This window comes from Danio rerio, chromosome 22, assembly GCF_052040795.2.
Source record: "Danio rerio strain M-AB ecotype USA chromosome 22, GRCz13ab, whole genome shotgun sequence".
In the NCBI taxonomy this organism is placed as follows: Eukaryota; Metazoa; Chordata; class Actinopteri; order Cypriniformes; family Danionidae; genus Danio; species Danio rerio.
In genome coordinates, this window is record NC_141042.1 from 34,222,410 (window position 1) to 34,245,144 (window position 22,735).

At 36.9% G+C, this 22,735-nt stretch overlaps 1 protein-coding gene across 7 annotated transcripts in view; it reads left to right on the top strand.

The window, feature by feature from the left end:
• grip2b (glutamate receptor interacting protein 2b) overlaps positions 1–22,735 on the top strand; it is a 396,185-nt gene that overhangs the window by 361,119 nt on the left and 12,331 nt on the right. For all 7 annotated transcript variants that reach the window (XM_087304607.1, XM_087304608.1, XM_087304605.1 and 4 more), the window contains exons 16-21: positions 1,055–1,200; positions 4,751–4,895; positions 7,360–7,499; positions 8,049–8,231; positions 10,883–11,036; positions 19,023–19,140. In XM_087304607.1, the coding sequence (XP_087160733.1) occupies positions 1,055–1,200; positions 4,751–4,895; positions 7,360–7,499; positions 8,049–8,231; positions 10,883–11,036; positions 19,023–19,140 (886 nt within the window). The remainder of the gene's footprint in view (positions 1–1,054; positions 1,201–4,750; positions 4,896–7,359; positions 7,500–8,048; positions 8,232–10,882; positions 11,037–19,022; positions 19,141–22,735) is intronic.

The following is a 22,735-nucleotide window of genomic DNA, read 5'->3' on the forward strand; positions in this document are numbered from 1 at the left end:
ATTTTATTAGATATTTTTCAAGACACTTCTATACAGCTTAACGTGACATTTAAAGGCTTAACTAGGTTAATTAGGTTAACTAGGCAGGTTAGGGTAATTAGGCAAGTTATTCTATATCAATGGTTTGTTCTGTAGACTGTCGAAAAAAATAGCTTAAAGGGGCTAATAATATTGTCCCAAAAATGTTTTTTAAAAAATTAAAAACTGCTTTTATTCTTGCCGAAACAAAACAAATAAGGCTTTCTCCAGAAGAAAAAATATTATCAGACATAATGTGAAAATTTCCTTGCTCTGTTAAAAATCATTTGGGAAATATTTAAAAAAGAAAATAAAAATCAAAAGGGGGCTAATAATTCTGACTTCAACTGTATGTGTGTGAATTATTCGCCCCCCTGATGATTTTTTTCTATAATTTGTGTTTAACGAATATTTTTTTTTTTAACACATTTCTAAACAATAGTTTTAATAACTAATTTCTAAGGTTAACTAGGCAGGTTAGGGTAATTAGGCAAGTTATTGTTCAATGATGGTTTGTTCTGTAGACTATCAAGAATAAATATATAGCTTTTAGAGGCTAAAAATTTTGACCTTAAAATGTTTTGAAAAAATTTAAAACTGCTTTTATTCTAGTTAAAATAAAACAAATAAGAATTTCTCTAGAAGAAGAAAAAAATATTATCAGACATACTGGGAAAATTTTTTTGCTCCGTTAAACATAATTTAAGAAATATAAAAAATAAATAAAGGGGGGCTAATAATTCTGACTTCAACTGTATATATATATATATATATATATATATATATATACTCTCACACACACACACACACACACATTGAACTTAAAACACCTAATGCAAAAAAAAAAACATTTACAAATACATGTTTTAAATCTCCAGCAGGGTGAGGAAAACTTTATTATTAATAATGAAAAATATTGTTCTTCTTCGGCTTTTGGGATTTATGGATTATAGATTATGTTTACATTCCCAACATTATATTGTTAATGCAGCATGAGGTCTGAGTCCATTTGTAGATTCATTGTTTGTTTTTTCAGGACAGGAACACTGGAGCCTGGAGATAAACTGCTGGCCATAGACAACATCCGTCTGGAGAACTGCTCCATGGAGGACGCCGCTCAGATCCTGCAGCAGAGCGAAGACCTGGTCAAACTCAAGATCCGCAAAGATGAAGACAACTCAGGTTAGTGTGTGTGTGAGAAAGAGAAAAAGAGAAACAAATATGTAATGTTATATTCTTGAATATCAGGTATGTAGTTTCACACATATGATAATGAAAATCAATATAACTTTATACATACATACACACGGTGGCACAGTGGGTAAGACGATTGCCTCACAGCCAAAAGGTTATACCAACAAGTTCAAAGACATGTTGTATAGGTGACTTGCGTAAGCTAAATTGTCCGTAGTGTATGTGTGTGAATGAGAGTGTATGGGTGTTTCCAGTTATGGGTTGCAGCTGTAAGGTCATTCATTTTCCTTTTTGTTGAAGTTTTAGTCAGTTCAAAATGAAATATCAAACTTTAAATTAACTTAAATGACTGCAAAACCCATACCTCAGGTAGTCCAGTGTGTGGTTCCAGAAGTTACCAGCAGGTGTCAGTGCAATACAGCAAAACTCAAGCAGAAATGCAGATCACTGTAATGAAGACAAGTCAGTCCTGTCAGTCAAATAATCATAAACGCCCACTCATTGTGCCATCATTGCACTTATACATATTGTCTATATCTTTATACGAAATGTAAGAAAAAGGGGAATGGTGCATTGACTTCACATCTTTTAAATATTTACACCCCTCAAAGATCTATCTTTCAACTTAATATTTTTAATAGGAAGCTATACAATATTACGATAACACTCTAAAAACTAGTACAGCCAAATTTATGTTATAGAAAAATGTTAAATACAAATATTAAAAAGAGGAAAAATCAAGAAAAGCTAAATTGGAAAATGTAGTTTTGTTAGATGACTAAAATATTATTTTAATATATAATATATAATAATTAATATATAATATTTTACTAGATATTTTTCAAGACACTTCTATACAGCTTAAAGTGACAATTAAGGGTTTAACTAGGATAATTAGGCAGGTTAGGGTAATTAGGCAAGTTATTGTATAACAATAGATTGTTCTGTAGATTATCAAGAAAAAAATTTGCTTAAAGGGGCTAGTTTTTTTGTCCCTAAAATGGCTTTTAAAAAATTTAAAACTGCTTTTATTCTAGCCAAGACAAAACAAATAAGACTTTTTCTAGAAGAAAAAATATTATCAGACATACTGTTAAAATTTTCTTGCTCTGTTAAGCATCATTTGGAAAATATTTAAAAAAGAAGAAAATAAAATTCGAAGGGGGCTAATAATTCTGATTTCAACTGTATATATATATATATATATATATATATATATATATATATATATATATATATATATATATATATATATATATATATATATATATATATATATATATAATAAATCTGTTTTGTTTAAATGCACCAAAATACATTGCTTATATTCACTGAGAAATGGACAACAATATTCATTTTCGAAATAGGGTGTACTTCATTATGCTGACCACTGTAGGCTGACTGTAGGTATTTTATTTTTGTGCAAAATATCAAAATTTATGCATTTTGATGATGTATTTACAGCTTACAAGCGAGAAAAAAAAAGATTTAAACATCAGCACTTGATTTCACATTTCCTAATTATTCATGTCAATATTAATTAACATGTCTGATGAATATCGCCTCTGGGGAAATTATATAATAAAAATAAGAAGCAGAGAAACTGTAACCACGGGGAGTGACACCAACAACAGAAGTTTGGATCCACGTGCAGGTTTATTACAATCGTCAGACAAGCAGTGGTCAATACAGGGGCAACCAGACGTATGAGGGCAATCCAGAGTCGAAGTCAAATTAACAGGCAGATGGTCAGAGGCAGGCAGCAAACAGAATTAAATAAATCAGCAAGGCAAGGATCAAAACACGGCAAAGGCAGACAGAGAAAACGCGTTGTAATGTCACTGTGACAGATAACAAGACTCTGCAAACTGAAAGGGTGAATGTGTGGCTTAAGTAGGGATTGCAATCAGTTTCTGACAATCCTCAGGTGGTGCGAATGTAATCAGTCTAGATGAGTAAGCATGTATGTCTGGGCAAAGTGCATGTATGAATATGTAGTCCATCAATAGGAATAGGAATAACATACTTTGGAAGCTCATGATTGACCAATCAGAATCAAGCATTCCAGAAAGACCTGTAATAAATACTGATAGCAGTAACAGTGACTGAAAAAAATAGTTATTTTTTTAAAAAAATTTTACATTAATAACTTGAATCTAAACATCAGAGCGTGAGTTCACGTTTTTCTAATTATTCATGTAAATATTCACAATAATGTCAATTTGAATACATGTCTGATGAATAGCATCCTGGAACTGATAAATATAAAAAAAGTAGAAACACCTTTTAAATGTAAGAAAATCATGTCTCTTTATTTATTTATTTATTTATTTATTTATTTATTTATTTATTTATTTATTTATTTATTTATTCATTTATTCATTTATGTATTTATTAGTTTATTTTATTTATTTATTTTTTATTTTTTATTTTTTTATTCCATGAATTATTTGTTTAAATTAGTTTTAATGAGTGATAATTCATGAATAATCAAATATTTCATTCAAATGATTCATTCAAAACAGCTGATTTATTCAGACACAAAGCAACAGGGGATTAACATGCGTTGGGACAATCAAGTATTCCAGAGAGACCTGTAATAAATTCTGATATCAGTAAAAAAAAATCAGCAAATGAAGATTTTTAATTTTATTTATTTTTTTAGGTTCACATTAAATAATTATTTAATATTATATTAAATATGTGTAATAATGTTATTTTGCATGCATGTCTGATGAATCCTGAGAATTATATTTAGAAAAGTAGAAACACCTTTCAAATAGAGGTGTAAATTTAAGAAATATTATGCCTCAGTATTTTCTTTCTTTCTTTCTTTCTTTCTTACTTTCTTTCTTTCTTTCTTTCTTTCTTTCTTTCTTTCTTTCTTTCTTTCTTTATTTATTTATTAGTTCATTGCATTATTTGTTTAAATTAGTTTTAATGAATGATAATTCGTTAATAATTGATCCTTTATTTAAATGATTTATTTAAAATAGCTGATTCATGTAGACACAAAGAATTAAAAGAATAAGATACATTGAAACGTCATGACTGACCAATCAGAATCTAGCATTTAATAGAGACCTGTAATAATCATTGATTCTGCAACAATAACTGATAAATAACTATTGAATTATTTAAAACTAACGCATACCTGAAAATAACAGGCCAGTCTTTTCTTTGAGCTTAACATAAACAAGTTTTTCCAACATAAACACATATTTTCTGCTTATACAGCTCCCACACCTACAGAAAGTACACTGTTCAGATGTTGTATTTCATACATTTGTCAAGTTTTGTACTCAAACTACTCCTGTGTGTAGCACTTGTTTCGTTCACATCTCAACCAAAGCCTTGTGTTGTGTTTTGATGGAATTTTTGACTGAAATAGCTGAAATCATGGAACTGTAATGTGCTCAAAACCTGCTACAACTACTTTAGCTGTGCATTTACATGAAATTAACTGCACACTTTAGAATGTTCGTCAGACAATCAGAATTAAGCATTCTGTTGACTTGTCTTTTTATTCTGTTGACAGATGAGCAGGAGTCTTCGGGCTCCATCATTTATACAGTGGAGCTGAAGCGTTATGGCGGCCCATTGGGAATCACTATCTCTGGCACAGAGGAGCCCTTTGACCCCATCATCATCTCTGGCCTGACCAAGAGAGGCCTGGCGGAGCGGTGAGAGTCCTGAAACCACACAAATACACCTACTCACTATGCTTCAACTTAGTCCCTGATTTATCAGGAGTCCCCACAGTGGAATGAACCAACAATTACTCTTGCATATGTTTTATGGGGCGGATTTTCTTTCAATTGCAACCCAGTACTAGGAAACACTTATACACTCTCTCATTCACACACACACACACACACACACACACACACACACACACACACACACACACACTGTAGCCAGTTTAGTTTATCCAGCTCACCTATACCACATGTCACTGGACTGTGGAGGAAACCCAGGTGAACACGGGGAGAACAAGCAAACTCCACAAAGAAATGCCAACTTACTGTGAGGCAACAGTGCTAACTACTGTGCTGATCAGCATGCATGCACACACTTACGCACAGACGGCTCTCTTTTTTGAGACTTCCCATAGGTTTAGTGATTTTTATACTGTATAAACTATCTATACCCCTAACCCAAGCCTACCCCTAAACTCAACGGCCACAGGAAACAATATGCGGTTTTACCTTTTTTAAAACTCTTCATTTTGTGCGATTTATGAGCCGTTTTACTCATGGATAGCAATATTTGTCCCCACAAGGTCAACATTTCCTGATATTGCTATACTTGTAATACGTATACTCACACACTATTAGCTCTAAATTATGCATTTTCTTCTCTAAGTGTCAGATTTAGTGATATAGAGCAAAGACTGAAAATTGAAAATTTTGAAAAATGTCCAATGGATTTGAACATTTGTGCCTTTCTTTAATACATATTGTTTCATAATATACTGAAAACATTTTTAGTAAATAAAAAAGTTATAACATTAAATGTAATATTACTACTACTACTGCTAATAATAATAATATAATAATAATAATAGTAGTAATTAAGCCATATTAAATAGCCATTCATCCATCTTCAATCTTATATCTGAAGCCGGGTCATGGGGCATCAGTCTTAGCATGGAACTCATGGAACTCAGTAACGCTAATTTCTAATCAGCCAAACACATGGCAGCACCTCGATGCGTTTAGGCATGTAGACATGGTCAAGACGATCTGCTGCAGTTTAAACCGAGCATCAGAACGGGGAAGATATATGATTTAGGTGGACTTTGAACATGTCATGGCTGTTGGTCCTAGGACTGTTCTGCGTATTTTTGGAAACTGCTGATCAACTGGGATATTCAATCACAACCATCTCTAAGGTTTACAGGGAATAGTCTGAAAAAGAGAAAATATCCAGTGAGCTGAAGTTCTGTGGGCACTAATGCCTTGTTGATGCCAGGTTTGAGTTGATAGAAAGGCAACAGTAACTCAAATAACCACTCGTTACAATCGAGGTATGCAAAAGAGCATCTTTGATTGTACAACACGTCAAACCTTGTGCTGCTACAGCACCAGGAGACCACACCAGGTGCCACTCCTGTCAGCTAAGAATAAGAAACTGAGGCTACAATTTACACAGGCTCACCAAAATTGGACAATAGAAGATAGAAAATCTCAAATTCTGTTGCGACATTCAGATGGTATGGTCAGAATTTGGCCTGAACAACTTGAAAGCATGGATCCATACTGCATTGTATCAACAGTTCAGGCTGCTGCTGGTGGTGTAATGGTGTGGAGGATATTTTCTTGGCACACTTTGAGCTTATCAGTACCAGCCACCCTGAATATTGTAGCTGACCCTGTCCATCCTTTTATGACCACAGTGTACCCATCCTCTGATAGCTACTTCAAGCAGAATAACATACCATGGCATTAAGTGGAATCATCTCAGACTGGTTTCTTGTACATGACAATAAGTTCACTGTACTCAAATGCCCTCTTCAGTCACCGGATCTCAATCCAATAAAGCACTTTGGGATGTGGTGGATTGAGAGATTCACATCATGGATGTGCAGCTGACGAATCTGCAGCAACTGTGTGATGATATCATGTCAATATGGACCAAAATCTCTGAGTAATATTTCCAGTACCTTGTTGAATCTATGCCACAAGATTTAAGGCAGTTCTGAAGGCAATAGTGGGTCTAACCCGGTACTAGTAAGGTGTATCTAATAAAGTGGCCAATGAGTGGGTGTGTATGTATGTATGTATATATGTAGGTATGTATGTATGTTATTTATTTATTTTATTTATTTTTTTGATGACTGTTGGTCAGTTTAGTTTTTGACAGCTCAATGTTTTGTTTATTAAGGTTTATAAGCGCGTTCCAGATCGTAATAAATAGTTTATTAATATTATTCCTATTTCCTGATTATTAAAAGCTAATCTCCAGTTTGAACTGAGCATCAAAGGCTTTTTAGTTCGCGCATAACACTGAAGCTAAACACATATAGTAATGTTGGCTACAAATGAAAAGAAATTTAGTCTTTTTTTATTTTATTGACTTGTCATGTAGTTTAAAGAGAGTCTGTGTACTAAAAATCATTCATGTTTTTTTGGCTATGTCTCTCAGGACCGGTGCCATACATGTTGGTGATCGTATTCTGGCCATTAACAGTGTAAGTCTGAAGGGGAAGCCGCTCAGTGAAGCCATACACCTGCTGCAGATGGCTGGAGAAACCGTCACGCTCAAGATCAAGAAACAGGCTGACTGTATGACTTACAAACACCTCTTACAAAAGCAATGCCGAATTTAAAATTACATACTGTATTATTACATATAGATAATGTAAATCAAATGAAATGAATAATATTGACTGATCAAATTGATGTAAATTATGTAGTAATGTATGATATTGCTGAATATATCTATGTACAAAGAACAATAAATATACATGCTAAATAAAAAAAAATTAAATGTTGTGAAATAAAGAACTTAATTTTTTTATTGTTTTATATTAATTAATTAATATTATTATTAGTAGTATTATTATTAGTATTATTATAAATAATATGATTGTTTTTATGTTTCATTGTATACCCCCGTACTGATCCAGAGCTCAGAAAAAGAGATTCCCCGATTAATTTTAATAGATTTGTATTACTAATTTTGTAATTATAATACATTAAATATGTTATATAAGCACCATTATATTGATATAATAGTCTTGCTATTATTTTCTAAATGAAATCTGTTTACACACCTGCCATAACCTCTTCTAACTTCATGTTATGAATTATGAAAATTGTTATACTCTTTAGCACCAGATGAAAAAAACAAAGAGAACGATCTGGAAAATGATCTCAGCGATAACGAAGATGAGATGACAGACTCGCAGAAGACCAATAAACTGTCAGACATTTACTCCACCACCATCCCCAGTGTGGATTCAGCCATGGAGTCATGGGACGGTTCGGGCATCGACGCTGGTTACAGCAGCCAAGGTGGATTTACTCTTCTCATCACTGCTTTCAACACTGATAAATCTACATAAAAGAATGATTTCTGCATCAATTCAAAATGCTTTGCAATTTTACGTAAATCAGCCAAAATCACAAGTGCTCTTCCTCCTACATTTTAGTGGATGGTTAAAAACTTGCCTAGAATGCCATCTGCTGTTATAAACTAGCCTAGTGCACCGTCTGCTGTTAAAAACTAGCGTAGAGTACCATATAACCTAGAGTGCCATATAACTTAGAGTGCCATATAACCTAGAGTGCCGTCTTCTGTTCATAAGTAAGCCGAGGACCATATGCTGTTAAAAAGTAGTCTAGAGCACCATCTGCTGTTAAAAACTAGACTAGAGCGCCATTTATGGTTAAAACTATCATAGAGCTTGTCTGCTGTTAAAAATAGAGTGCTACCTGCTGTTAAAAACTAGTCTAGATCACCATTTGCTTTTTAAAACAAGCCTAGCCTGCGGTTAAAAACTAGCCTAGTGCACCGTCTGCGGTTAAAAACTAGAGTAGAGCACCATCTGCCTGTTAAAAACTAGCCTAGATTACCATATAACCTAGAGTGCCATAAAACCTAGAGTGCCATACTACCTAGAGTGCCGTCTTCTGTTCATAAGTAAGCCGAGGACCATATGCTGTTAAAAAGTAGTCTAGAGCACCATCTGCTATTAAAAAATAGACTAGAGCACCATTTATGGTTAAAACTATCATAGAGCTTGTCTGCTGTTAAAAATAGAGTGCCACCTGCTGTTAAAAACTAGTTTAGAAACTCCATTTGCTCTTTAAAACAAGCCTAGCCTGCTGTTAAAAACTAGCCTGAAGCACCATCTGCTGTTCAAAACTAGCCTAGAGTGCCATTTGTTTTACAAAAGTAGCCTAAAACGACATCTACTGTTAAAAGTGTCCTAGAATTTGTATGCTGTTAATAACTAGCCTAGAGTTCCATCTGCTGTTTAAAATTAGGCTAGAGTGACATCTGCTGTTAAAAAAGTAGCCTAGTGCACCGTCTGCTGTTAAAAACTAGGCTAGAGCGCCATTTGCTGTTAAAAACTAGCCTAGAGTTTCATCTGCTGTTCAAAACTAGCCGAAAGCAACATCTGCTGTTAGAAAGTAGCCTAGCATACATCTGCTGTTAAAGACTAGCCTAGAGAACCACCTGCTTTTAAAAACTAGCGCACCATCTGCTGTTGAAAATTAGCCTAGAGCATCATCTGCTGTTCAAAACTAGCCTAGAGTGCCATCTACAGTTAAAACTATCCTAGAGCTTGTCTGCTGTTAAAAACTAGCCTAGAGCACCATCTGCTGTTAAAAACTAGAGCGCCACTGGCTATTAAAAACTAGCCTAGAACTCCATCTGCTGTTAAAAACTAGCCTAGAGCACCATATGCTGTTAAAATTAGCCTAAAGCACCGCCTGCTGTTCAAAACTAGCCTAGACCGCCATCTGCTGTTAAAAACCATCCGAGTTCCATCTGCTGTTCATATCTAGCCTAGAGCGCTATCTGCTGTTAAAAACTAGCCGAGTTCCATTTGCTGTTCATATCTAGCCTAGAGCGCCATCTGCTGTTAAAAACTAGCCGAGTTCCATCTGCTGTTCATATCTAGCCTAGAGCGTCATCTGCTGTTAAAAACTAGCCGAGTTCCATCTGCTGTTCATATCTAGCCTAGAGCGTCATCTGCTGTTAAAAACTAGCCGAGTTCCATCTGCTGTTCATATCTAGCCTAGAGCGTCATCTGCTGTTAAAAACTAGCCGAGTTCCATCTGCTGTTCATATCTAACCTAGAGCATCATCTGCTGTTCAAAACTAGCCTAGAGTGACATCTACAGTTAAAACTATCCTAGAGATTGTCTGCTGTTAAATACTAGCCTAGAGCACCATCTGCTGTTAAAAACTAGAGCGCCACTGGCTATTAAAAACTAGCCTAGAACTCCATCTGCTGTTAAAAACTAGCCTAGAGCACCATATGCTGTTAAAATTAGCCTAAAGCACCGCCTGCTGTTCAAAACTAGCCTAGACCGCCATCTGCTGTTAAAAACCATCCGAGTTCCATCTGCTGTTCATATCTAGCCTAGAGCTCTATCTGCTGTTAAAAACTAGCCGAGTTCCATTTGCTGTTCATATCTAGCCTAGAGCGCCATCTGCTGTTAAAAAGTAGCCTAGTGCACTGTCTGCTGTTCAAAACTAGCCTAAAGCACCGCCTACTGATAAAAATTGGCCTAGAGCACCATCTGCTGTTTAAAACCAGCCTAAAGCACCATCTGCTGTACAAAAGTAGCCTACAGTGCTATTTACTGTTAAAAACTAGCCTAGCGTGCCGCTTGCTCTTAAAAAGTAGCCTAGAGCACAATTTGCTGTTCAAAACTAGCCTAGAGTGCCGCCTGCTGTTAAAAACTAGCCTAGGGCAACATCTGCTGTTAAAAACTAGCCTAGTGCAGTCTGCTGTTAAAAACTATGCTACTGCACCACCTGCTGTTAAAAACTAGCCTTAGCTAATCAGCCTATTTTTTTTCACACCTATAATTAAACATTGAAGACTAGAATAATGATGCAGACATTTTAGCTGTGCATCACATGAATTCATTACCTCTAATATATCATTTACTGTGAGTAAGTCTTATTTATTGCGTCTCCTCCACAGGTGCGTTCATCCATCAGGCTGCTGGGATTGCATTACACCCTCACGAGTGGCGAAACACCAAGCAGAGAAACAGCACTCCACCTCCAACCCGCCGCAAAAACTATCCCTTCAGTGACGGAGGATTTAGTGAGGATGACTGGGATAAAGCTGCTGGGTAAGACAAGACTCGCAAACACTTGTGAAAAATAAACCATAAATAATATAACTACTAAATAATGTAAGAGATGTGTTAGTTCATTGCCTATTTCCTGGTGGGAAATATTTGACATATTCAGTGATGTCAGACCTGGCTCTATGGTGGCTCTCTACCCCGTGGAAAAGCAAAATGCTTCTTAGAAGGCTCGCAAGACAAACTAGCTTTGAACCATATAGCATTAACTCTAGCACTTGGTTTATTGTGAAAAAAGAGTATTAACTGATGAGGAACCACCGCTGCTTTCCTCTTTTCATACCAGATGGAAGCTTAGAGTTTGTGCTTTGTAGTTCTTGACAGTATACTAGAACTACATACTAGAATACTAGAACTATAATAATTGGCAGTATGGCAACTGGGATCATGGGGGTTGCAGGTTGAGCTGTTTAAAATGCCTTAAAGCAGGGGTCACCAATCCTGGTCCTGGAGGGCCGGTGTCCCTGCAGGGTTTAGCTCTATCTTGCCTCAGCACACCTGCCTGGTTGTTTCAAGTATACCAAGTAAGACCTTGATTAGCTCATTCAGGTGTGTTTGATCAGTGTTGGAGCTAAAATCTGCAGGACACCGGCCCTTCAGGAACAAGCTTGGTGACCACTGCCTTAAAGGGTCATGAAACACCAAAACACATTTTTTGAGCTGTTGACAGTCGTATATGTGTCCCACACTGCTAAAAACACTATTAGGACACCTATATTTCACTAAAAAGTGTAAATTGGTTGTTTTTGCGTTATTTCAAGCAAATTCGTACTTCCGGTTTGAAATGAATTTTTGAAGCTGCGTCACAGCCATGACATAATAGCGTTGTATTCTAGCGTGCAGACTGGACGTCTGTGCCAGAGTGTGTCTTATTACGTCTTACAGTGTGATGCATTAATGCATGAGTAAGGCTTGGTTCAAACCAATCAGCGCGCTCTATTGTGCAACTTCATTAATATTCATTAGTGTCACAGTGTTTAGACAACAGACACACCACGTTGTATTGGCAAAACAAGCGTGAAGTGTTGCTTTTATAGTTTGCTGCAGTTAAGTTTCGTTTTCATTTTCTCTTTGTGAGAGCTCAGACTCACGTGTGCATTACAGTGTACGCGACGCTCGACAACAATAACTTACGTGTCTAAGGAGGATTATTGTTTACCTGAGAGCTGTTCTCATCTGCAAACGCTGAGATCCGGATTCGCTTGTAGTCTCCTCTTAATAAAGACGCGGCTCTAGTTGCTGGTGATTGTCCTGTCTCTACAGATTTGGTAAGTGAGCAACCAGTGCTCTTTGTTTATTCAGTTTGTTCGTATCAAACTAACTATTACACCGAGTGTAAACACATTAGCACCACAACCAAACTTTAACCTCGTGTAGAATTTTCACCGCATTTTGTGACCGGAATAACACACGCGGCTTTCTGACGCAACCTGCTGTGTGCATCTAAGTTTCTGGGAAATGCGGAGAGTTTTTTTCTCTCATTCCCCATGCGGTTTCAAACATTGCATGAAAAATACACGCTTACAGCAGTTCCTCGAATCAAATATCTCGTTTATCACGAGGGGCATGAATGAATTCCCTGAATGGAAGAGCCAAGCTGCAGTTAAAGTCCACCATTTAATAATTTGGCAAATAATTCGACTACAGATGTCCATGTAGGTTAAACACCATCACTTTCTCCTGTGTGTGTGTGTGTGTATTTTGACTCTGAAACTCGCGCGTGCCCAAATAGACTCTCCCACACCATCCCACTTTTCTTCCTCCGACACTCCCCCCTAAACAGAGCTGGACACGCCAAAGTAGAGGTGTGAAAACACCCTGCTGAAACGAGGGGGTTTCATGGCCCTTTAAACATGCACCACACTTGCTCTATCCCAGGGGTGGGCTGGTTTAGCCATGGAGAGCCATAGCCCTGCAGAGTTGCACTCCAACCCTAACCCTAAAGAGAGGCAGTTGTGGCCTAATGGTTTCATAATTGGACTCGGTATTGGCCTTGTAATCCAAAGGTTGCAGATTTGATTCTCTGTACAAGCAAAAATTGAAAGTAAAAGAGTGAATGAATCACACTCTCTCCCAGCTGAGGTGCCTTAAGCAAGCACCTGAGGACCAATTTTGAGTATAGGTAAATCAAACTTGACAACACTCACTACATGTATTTAAACAAAATAATAACGATGATCAACGTAATCAAGATGATCAAGGTCTAAAGGTTAATACTATACAAAGCTAGAGACAGGAGAGTTTTTATCAACTCTGCAGGACACTGGCCCTTAAGGAATGAACTTGGCTACCCCTGCTCTATCCAAAGACTCTGAAGGGTCAATTCTGGGTATGAAAGTTTGCTATGCAATCTATCAAGGCTTAAGGAGGTTTTGCTGACTTTGATAAATTGTCCAAGTAGGTTTTCTTTCAAAATCATACAAAGGATGTTTCTCAAGTTGTGGTTACATTTAATACGAGTAGCTCAAATAAAAAGGGGCAACATCTCATATTAAGTTTGAGTAATGGTCAGGCCCAGATACCAACACGAATTTGAGGTCAGAAAAGTTTTCTAAATCAAATCATCATGTTCACAACCTTACAACTTGGGTTTGGAATAACATGGGAACATTTAATGCTGAAGATCGTATGTAATTTCAGGAGGGAGGAACAGAAGACCAGTGTGGCTGCCTGTGTAAAGACCAAAAGCCCAGTTGCCACTCTCAGGCTCAGTCATCAGGGGCCCAATCATGTCCTTAACTTCTTCATACTTTCCTGTCGTCCACCTAAGCATCCAGGACTTTGAAGAAGTAGCTTCAGATGTAATTCGTCCAACCTCACATCAATTTTCCATTCCCATTCAGTGCTTCAGGCTTTTTTACCAATGATAGATTCTGGTAAGATGATTGAGGGAGTCAAATTCAAAATCTGCAGCTCTTGAATGATACTTTGTGATCCTACAGGTTCAAGAGGCTAACATCAAATTTCGTAGTATCATGACAGATCTAATAACTTGTTTGAGCGGAAGATTTCAGTTCATTTCGGTATGGTACATGTATTGGTGACAATTCTTTGTAAACCAGTAGTCTTCCAACATGTAACCACACGTTTGTCACTGTACTGTTGTGCTAGGTACCAATAGGAAAGGATGCAAAAAAGTTGTATTTTGGCACCTTTTAGAGTGGAAATGTAAATAAATGTGTACCATACTGTACTATACCAAACTGAGCACAAAAGTCATATATTTTCACTTAGAAATATTAATTGATGACTGATCACTTTTGAAGTTTGCTTTTGGGAAGGACAGTGTACCAAGGTTCTTTCAATTAGCCTGGCCTAGACTCCAGAGCATTTGTGAACTCAAATCAGCAATTGACTGATGGATCCATTTAGAAGAGCTCACAGTCAGTGTTGCCAAGTTTTTGACTTTGTTGCTATATTTAGCGACTTTCAGTCCCCCTTATGCCGAGTTCAGACTGCATGATTTTAGCCCCAGTTTCGACTCGCTGACAAGTTTTAAGAAATTGCAGACAAATGCCTGAAATCACAGGCAAATCGGTGCTTGTGCACGTGAGTGACCATCACACAGTATGAACTATCAAAGACGTTATCTGAAAAAATCGCTGATGAGTCTCCGATGCCTGTGAGATATTTGGCGTGTTAAATAAATAGAGCTGTCGGCGATTCAAGTCATGTCCTCTAAAATTAGTTTTGACTGAAAATAACATTAGCGATCGCCTACAGCCAATGAGAGAGCAGCATTCACTTGTGTGTGTGTGTGTGTGTACCTGCAGGCCAGCGGGAGGTTAAGGGAGAAGTTAAAAGCGCTCATTATCGGTTTATTTGGACCCGAGAAATGGAGGAAAAAATAGTGGAAGTTTGACAGGAGCACCCGTGTCTGTTTGATGTTTCATACAAAAAGTTAAAAAAGAAAGTTGAGGAGAAATTGCTAATTACCTTCAAAGCCAGGTGAGCAAAAATGTACATTTTCTACCCCATTAAAGGCTTCTTTCTTGTTATGTAGTTAATAACAAAATATATACTACATGTTTTTGGCTGTGAGACGTAGTTTGGATGTTGTCGGCGATTCCTCCTATTGTAAAGTCATGCAATGTGAAAGCCCCTGTCGCCAATCCATCTTGCAGTGTAAGCAAAGCAGCGACAAAACGCTAGTCCAGATAGTCATGCAGTGTGAAAACATTTAAGACAAAACTACTTTGAAAATCATGCTGTCTGAACTTGGCATTAGTGACAAATTTTCAAAAAAGCAACTAGCGACAAATCTAGCAACTTTTTTATGTGTCACTGGAGATTTTTATAGACTCTCATGTGCCCATACTGTACTGTCCCTACTCTTCTCAACAAGCTGTGAGAGATGTCGTCGGCCCCTCCACCACCTCAGAGCACTGACAGACAACCCAGTCCTCGTGTAGCAGTCTCTCCCACCTGCAGCCTGAAAGCAGATCACTCCGATCACTTTCCATAGTGCGTACCGACGGCAAATTAGCAAAGGGAGTGTGGAGTATTTCCATTGTACCATCAAACAGATCTGCTTCTCCTTTATTTTAACAATTTAATTTGACCTTGTTTACAATCAGAGGTATTTTAATGACAGTTTCGGAACTTGTCTGAGTTTATTACAACTAAGAGATTACTGCAAATTCACTACACATTTATATTGATATACTGTATTCAAACAGCAATAAATTGAGTTAAATTGACAGGCATATATAAAGCATAGTGCTAATATAAATACCCCTTTATTAATCATAAGCTAACAGAAACGGCATAATGTGATGACGTCAGTAATATGCAAATTGACCTATGACATAGTCTATTTGCACTCAGTTCATTCAATTAAAGTCTTTTACCTCGTCATCAGTCCCCGTCACTACCGGTGTGCCTCAGGGTTCAGTTTTGGGTCCGCTGCTATTTATCATCTATCTTCTTTCTTTCGTCCACTTGGTTATATTTTCCGCAAACACCAAATTCAATTTCATTGCTACGCAGATGACACCCAGCTCTACCTATCCACCAAACCCAACCACAAACTCCCACCTTCATCCCTTACTAATTGCTTTCCAGATATCAATTCCTGGTTCACCACAAACTTCTTGAAATTAAATGACAATAAAACTTCTACTTATAGGTACACGAGCCACTTTAAATAAATCACATAGTTTTTCCATTTCCACAGAAGATTCTGTCATTACCCCCTCCCTTCAGGTTAAAAGTCTGGGGGTCATCTTTGGCAGCACCCTTTCATTCACTGCACATGTAAATAATGTCACCCGGTCCGCCTGTTTCCACCTTCAAAATATAAATTGTTTCCGTCCTTCCCTCACACCTCAGTCAGCTGCCATTCTTGTTCATAGTTTAGTCACATCTCGTTTAGATTACTGTTATTCCCTTCTGTTTGGCCTCCCTAAAAAAAAATAACAAAACGCTGCAGCCCGTATTATCACAAAAACCCCCTCTGCCTGTCACATCACACCCATTCTACAACAGTTTGACCGGCTTCCCATCTCTTTCAGAATTAATTATAAAATACTTCTTCGCACCTTTAAAGCCATCCACAATCTCGCTCCTTACCACCTTGCTAATCTTGTTCATATCGCCACACCTTCTCGAACACTCTTCTTCTTCCATTCACCTCACTGTTCCCTCTGTCAGCCTTGTCACCATGGGAAGCAGATCCTTCAGCCACTCTGAAACTCAAAACAAATCTGTTTATAACAGCCTTTTCTCTTTGACCTAATTGCATTTTTAAAGTTTGTATTGTATTCTATTGTTTTTATTGTGTTTTTTATTTGAATTGATTGTTTTAGCTGTCCTGTATGGTAACCTTGAGTGTCATGAAAGGCGCCTTTAAATAAAATGCATTATTATTATTATTTATTATTAACTTTTCAGGCAGACCTTAGCGCCTTTTCTTTGAAAATAGTTGGCAACACTGCTCACAGTTCGACACTGAGGTTCAACAGTGTGGACTGAGGCTAAAACATAAGAAGAGTTTGGCCCTGTTTGTGGAGCTTTACCAGGAAGTGGGCACAAATGTCTCATTCATGCCATGTCACAGGGTTACTTATGTAGCCTGGTTCCTTGAAAAGGGAACAAGGCACCTTGCAGTACTGTGTACTGGGTTTCAAGTGTGCCGTACCACTTTCTCAGACAAACTTATCTTGAGATGTTGTTGGTAGATGCCATTTTACAGTTTCACAATCACAGAACCACACACATAAATAGATTGATTTATAGATGATTCAGACTAGAGATCTGCTCGGGACTAAATTTTGAATCACTCTCCCGCCAATACCAAGCTGTCTGTATAAACACACACATAGACACACAGCACCAGGCAAGTGACACGGACAGCATCATGCTTTCTCTCATTCACACACAGCACCAAGCTCTCTCTCTCTCATTCACACACATACACACGCACATAGACAGCTACAAACAAGCTAAACGCAGCATCACACTCTCTCATTCACACACATACATACGCATGCTCGCTTGCTCGGGAGTCGGGAGCGATATTCTTAGACCACCCGCTCCCGTTCAAAATACACCTGTTATTTTGCCGCTCCTGTGCTTTATTCGGAAATGTATTCCCGAGCCGCAAGAAACCTGGTCGGGTCCCGCTACTGCAGGCCTCTAATTCAGACTTCAAGACAAAAAGGCATAGCATCAATGTCATAAAGCACTGTCACATTCTTCCCTACTAAGTAAACAGAGTTAAAGGCTTAGACTTAGAAATGTTTTATTTATAAAAGATGTTTTATTTATAAAATATATGGTTCTTGTGGTAATTGCCAACAGCTTTTGTTTACTTCGAAATGTATGTATTTTTGGTAACACTTTACAATAAGGTTCATTAGTTAATGCATTTAGTACCATGAACTAATCATGAACAACACATGTACAGCATTTATTAATCATAATTGAACATTTACTAATGCAATATTAACATCCAAGTCCATGCTTGTTCGCATTAGTTAATGCACCATGAGATAACATGAACATTGCGCTGATGGTCGTGGGGAGTGGAGAACATTAGTCTGATTCCAGCGACGTCCCAGGGACAGACGAGTCTTCGCTGAGGCCATCTTCCAGCCTTAACCACGGCGAATGAAGCTCTGCTCAAGACTTTTGGCCAGCGGAGAAATTAAAATGGTCGTGCCGAACTGAGTCTGGTTCTCTCAAGGTTTTTTTTCTTCACTTCCATCAGGTGAAGTTTTTTTTCCCTCTCCGCTGTCGCCACTGCCTCGCATTGTTCAGGATTGGTAGAGCTACGCATCGATGAATTGGCTCTTCAGTGTTTGAACTCTCAGTAATGATTAAATCACACTGAACTGAGCTAAACTGAACTGAACTGAACTGAACTTAAACACTAAAACCTGAACCACACTGTTCCAGTTACTATGACCATTTATGTGAAGCTGCTTTGACACAATCTACATTGTAAAAGCGCTATACAAATAAAGCTGAATTGAATGAACTACTGTATTTTCATTAACTAACGTTAACTAACATGAACAAATACAGTAGATGTATTGTTCATTGTTTTTTCATGTTAGTAAATGCATTAATTGACATTAACTAATGAACCTTATTGTAAAGTGTGACCCTATGTTTCTGTTCATCAAAATAGTTTTTAACCATCTATAAACCTATTAAATCATCTTACCAACAAAATGTCATTCTCTTAGCAATGAAAAAGTTTCAAATTGTACATTTAACTAGTTAAAAATGTATAAAAAGTTATGAATTGTATTTGATACTTGATGACTCGCCATTCATTTGAACTTTCAGTAAATTATACTTTTAGTTTAACAGTGTTTCAGGCCTGAAGTTTTTTCATAAGCTGCCTTTCTCCATGCAGCCTTTCGGTCCTCCTTACCATGCCAAGACTGGTGCCAGAGAGTCGCATGTTGGTGCCAGTCTGAGTGCCTCATGCCTCATTGGCTGTAATGTGTTTGCCTGCCACAGATACAGCAGCCAGACTCATGCAGATGCACTCCTGATGGAGCAGGAGGACAGTTTTTGGTGCCAGGCTTTGGAAGACCTGGAGACGTGTGGCCAGTCTGAACTACTTCGAGAGATCGAGGTAACATACTTAAATCATCGTCTCGTTACTTGGAAATCTTTCATAATTTGATACATTGGATTAAAAATGAACAGATCTGAGAAAAAATGGAGATGAAAAGATGCGGTTTCTACAAAGGAGTTAATATTTTTGCTCATGGGAGTGTGCTGATATTCTCATTATGCAAGGTTTATTTAAAGGATAATCATTTATGTGCACTAAACAATTAATCACAGATAAATTACATTCCAGATAATGATCATTAACATACAGTTCTTAACTACTGTTTTGTGCTGCTGCTGCCATTTCTAGCATATCTTGTTGCTTTATCTTTGCTAACTGACAAGACTTTCATGCTAAAACATGCCGGCAATGTCAAATTTATGCTAGCAGCAAGTTAAAGCAGGTTAGCTATTATTACAAAATGCTAGCATCATGATAAGTAGCTATGTCAAAATGTTTTAGCAACATTCTAATTTATGCCTGCAACACTTTAAGCATATTTATGAAAACATATAACGCATTTGTTAATACATGCTAGAAATGAACCAGGAACATGCTAATATTTGCTTGCGCAGGGTTAAAACATGGAAGCAACATTTTTGTTAACAAAGTTTTGTTAACAAAGTTAAGAAACATGTCAGCACAGCTTTTAGCAACATCATAGCCATGTTAAATATTAATGCCAGCAACACGTTAGCATCATGTTAAAATGGGATAAATAGTGTTAACACATTGGCAATATGTTAGTAATGTTTTAGCAAATGTTTAATCCATGCTTGCTACACATTAAGCACATTAATGCACTCAACATTTAAAGAATGTGTTAAAACATGTAAGAAATAAACCAACATGCTAATCTTTACTAGCGTAGTGTTTAAACATGGAAGCAGCGTTTTAATTCATGTTAGGGAAGTTAATCATTTTTTTCTAGCAATATGTTAGCCATATGTTAAGTAATACAAGCAACACATTAGCATTCTGTTAAAATAGGTTAGCTGTTTTAAAAACGTTAGCAGGCTGATAGTTAACACATTAGCCATATGTTAGAAATGTTTTACAAATGTTTATTTCATGCTTGCAACATGCAAAATTCATGCATTCACATTTATGCACTCAACATTTAAAGCATGTGCTAAAACATGTTAGAAATCAACCATCAACATGCTAATCTTTACTAGCCTAGGGTTTAAACATGGAAACAGCATTTTATTTAATGTTAGCGAAGTCAAGAAACTTGTTAGTTAACTGTTTTTTTTCTCTAGCAACACATTAGCCACATGTTAAGTTATGCTAGCAACACATTAGCTTTAGGTTAAAATAGGTTTGCTATTTAAAAAACATGTTAGCAGCCTGATGAATAAAGTTAACACATAGCCATATGTTAGAAATGCTTTAGCAAATGTTTGATTCATGCATGCTACATGTTAAGCACAACTAGGCACCCAACATTTAAGGCATGTTTTAAAACATGTTAGAAACGAACCAGCAACATGCTAATCTTTGCTTGCATAGTGTTTAAAGATGGAAGCAGCATTTTAATTCATGACTTATGGGAAATGTAGTGCCAAGCCTATACGTCGCCCCATCACACTAGCAAAGTTAAGAAATTTGTTAGCAAACTGTTTTTTTCTAGCAATATGTTAGCCATATGTTAAGTAATGCTAGCAACACATTAGCATCCTGTTTAAATGGGTTAGCTGTTTAAAAAAAAATAAATAGAGTTAATTCATTAGCCATGTTAGAAATGTTTTAGCAAATGATTCATATTTGCTACACGTTAAGCACAGCTAGGCACTCATTGAAGGCATGCGTTAAACCATGTTAGAAACAAACCAGTAACATGCTATTTTTTACTAGTGTTGTGTTTAAACATGGAAACAACATTTTAAATTAGAATTTATGTTAGCAAAGTCAATAACCTTGTTAGCTAACTTTTTTCTAGCAACATGTTTGTCATGTGTTAAGTTATGCTTGCAGCACATTAACATCCTGTACAAATAGGTTAGCCATTATCAAAACACATAAACAGGCAAATAATAGTGTGAACACATTAGCCATATGTTAGAAATGCTCTAGCAAATATGTTAGCCATATGTTAAGTAATGCTAGAAACACATTAGCATAATGTAAAATGGGTTCACTGTTTTAAAAACATGTTAGCAGCCTGATAAATAGAATTAACATATAAGCCATATGTTAGAAATGTTTTAGCAAGATTTTAATTCATGGTTGTGATTAGCACATATGTAGCCTATGCACTTAACCTATAAGGCATGCATTATATGATAGAAATGAACTAGCAGCATGCTAAGTTTTGCTAGCATATCGTTAAAACATGGAAGCAATGCTTTGGTTCATTTTAGCAAAGTTAAGAAAATTGCATCCCTGCTGAAAAATCCAGCATAAACCAGCCTAGGCTGGTTTTAGAGGGGTTTTGGCCATTTCCAGGCTGGTTTCCAGCCATTTCCAGCCTGGTCTTAGCTGGTCAGGCTGGAAAATGACCAGCCAAATCCAGCTAAAACCAGCTTGACCAGCCTGGTTTAAGCAAGATATAGCTGGTTTTGGCTGGACTCCCAGCTTGGCTAGGCTGGTCAAGCAGGTTTTAGCTGGTCATGTTTCAGCCTGACCAGCTAAGACCAGGCTGGAAACCAGCCTGGAAGTGGCCAAAACCCCTCTAAAACCAGCCTGGTCTACAGCTAAAACCAGCCAACCAGCCTAGGCTGGTTTAAGCTGGATTTTTCAGCAGGAATGCAAACCATTTTTTTTCTAGCAATATGTTAGCCCAATGCTAAGTTATGCCAGCAACACATTAGCATCATATTAAAATGGGTTAGCTATTATTAAAACATGTTAGCAGCCTAGTAAATAGTGTTAACACATTCGCCACAAGTTAGAAACCTTTTGTCAGATGTTTAATTCATGCTTGCAACATTTGTGCATTCATCATATAAGGCATGTGTTAAAACATGTAAGAAACAAACTAACGACATGCTAATCTAAATTATATATAGTTTTGTGTTCAACAGAAAAAAATTTTAAAAGCTTTAAAACCACTTGAGAGAGAGTAAATCATTTGTACATATTCATTTTTGAATAAGCTATCCCTTTATTGAAAATAAATAAAAAAATAAGTCCCAAATCACCAATCAGTACACTACTGTTAGCACAAAAAACACTGCATGCTGACTGATTTCTCATTTCATGCCTGCTTGCTCGAAACAATGAGCTCTGTTCTGCCAACTGAGAAGAGTTATAGAAGTATGGGGAAGTGCTTTTTTTGTTATCAGGTTATCTAATGAGGTCACCCATGGATGACATGTCTGTCAGTGCTTGACTTACTTCCGTGGAACAGAAATAGAGATGTTTTGTCCTTCTCAGGAACACTTTTGTGTAATGTAATGTGCCTGTTAAGTTTCACATTCATTTTCAAAACACTTGCATTTAGCCCTATGAGGAAATACTGTAGTTATTTATAGAATGTGTAATAGTGTTTTTTAAACCGTACTATAGTAAAGTACTTGAGTTGATTCATTGTGGTGATTCTATAGTTATTATGGTAACATGCCAAATTATAAACAAATTACTCATTACTGTAGCTATATATTAAATCATA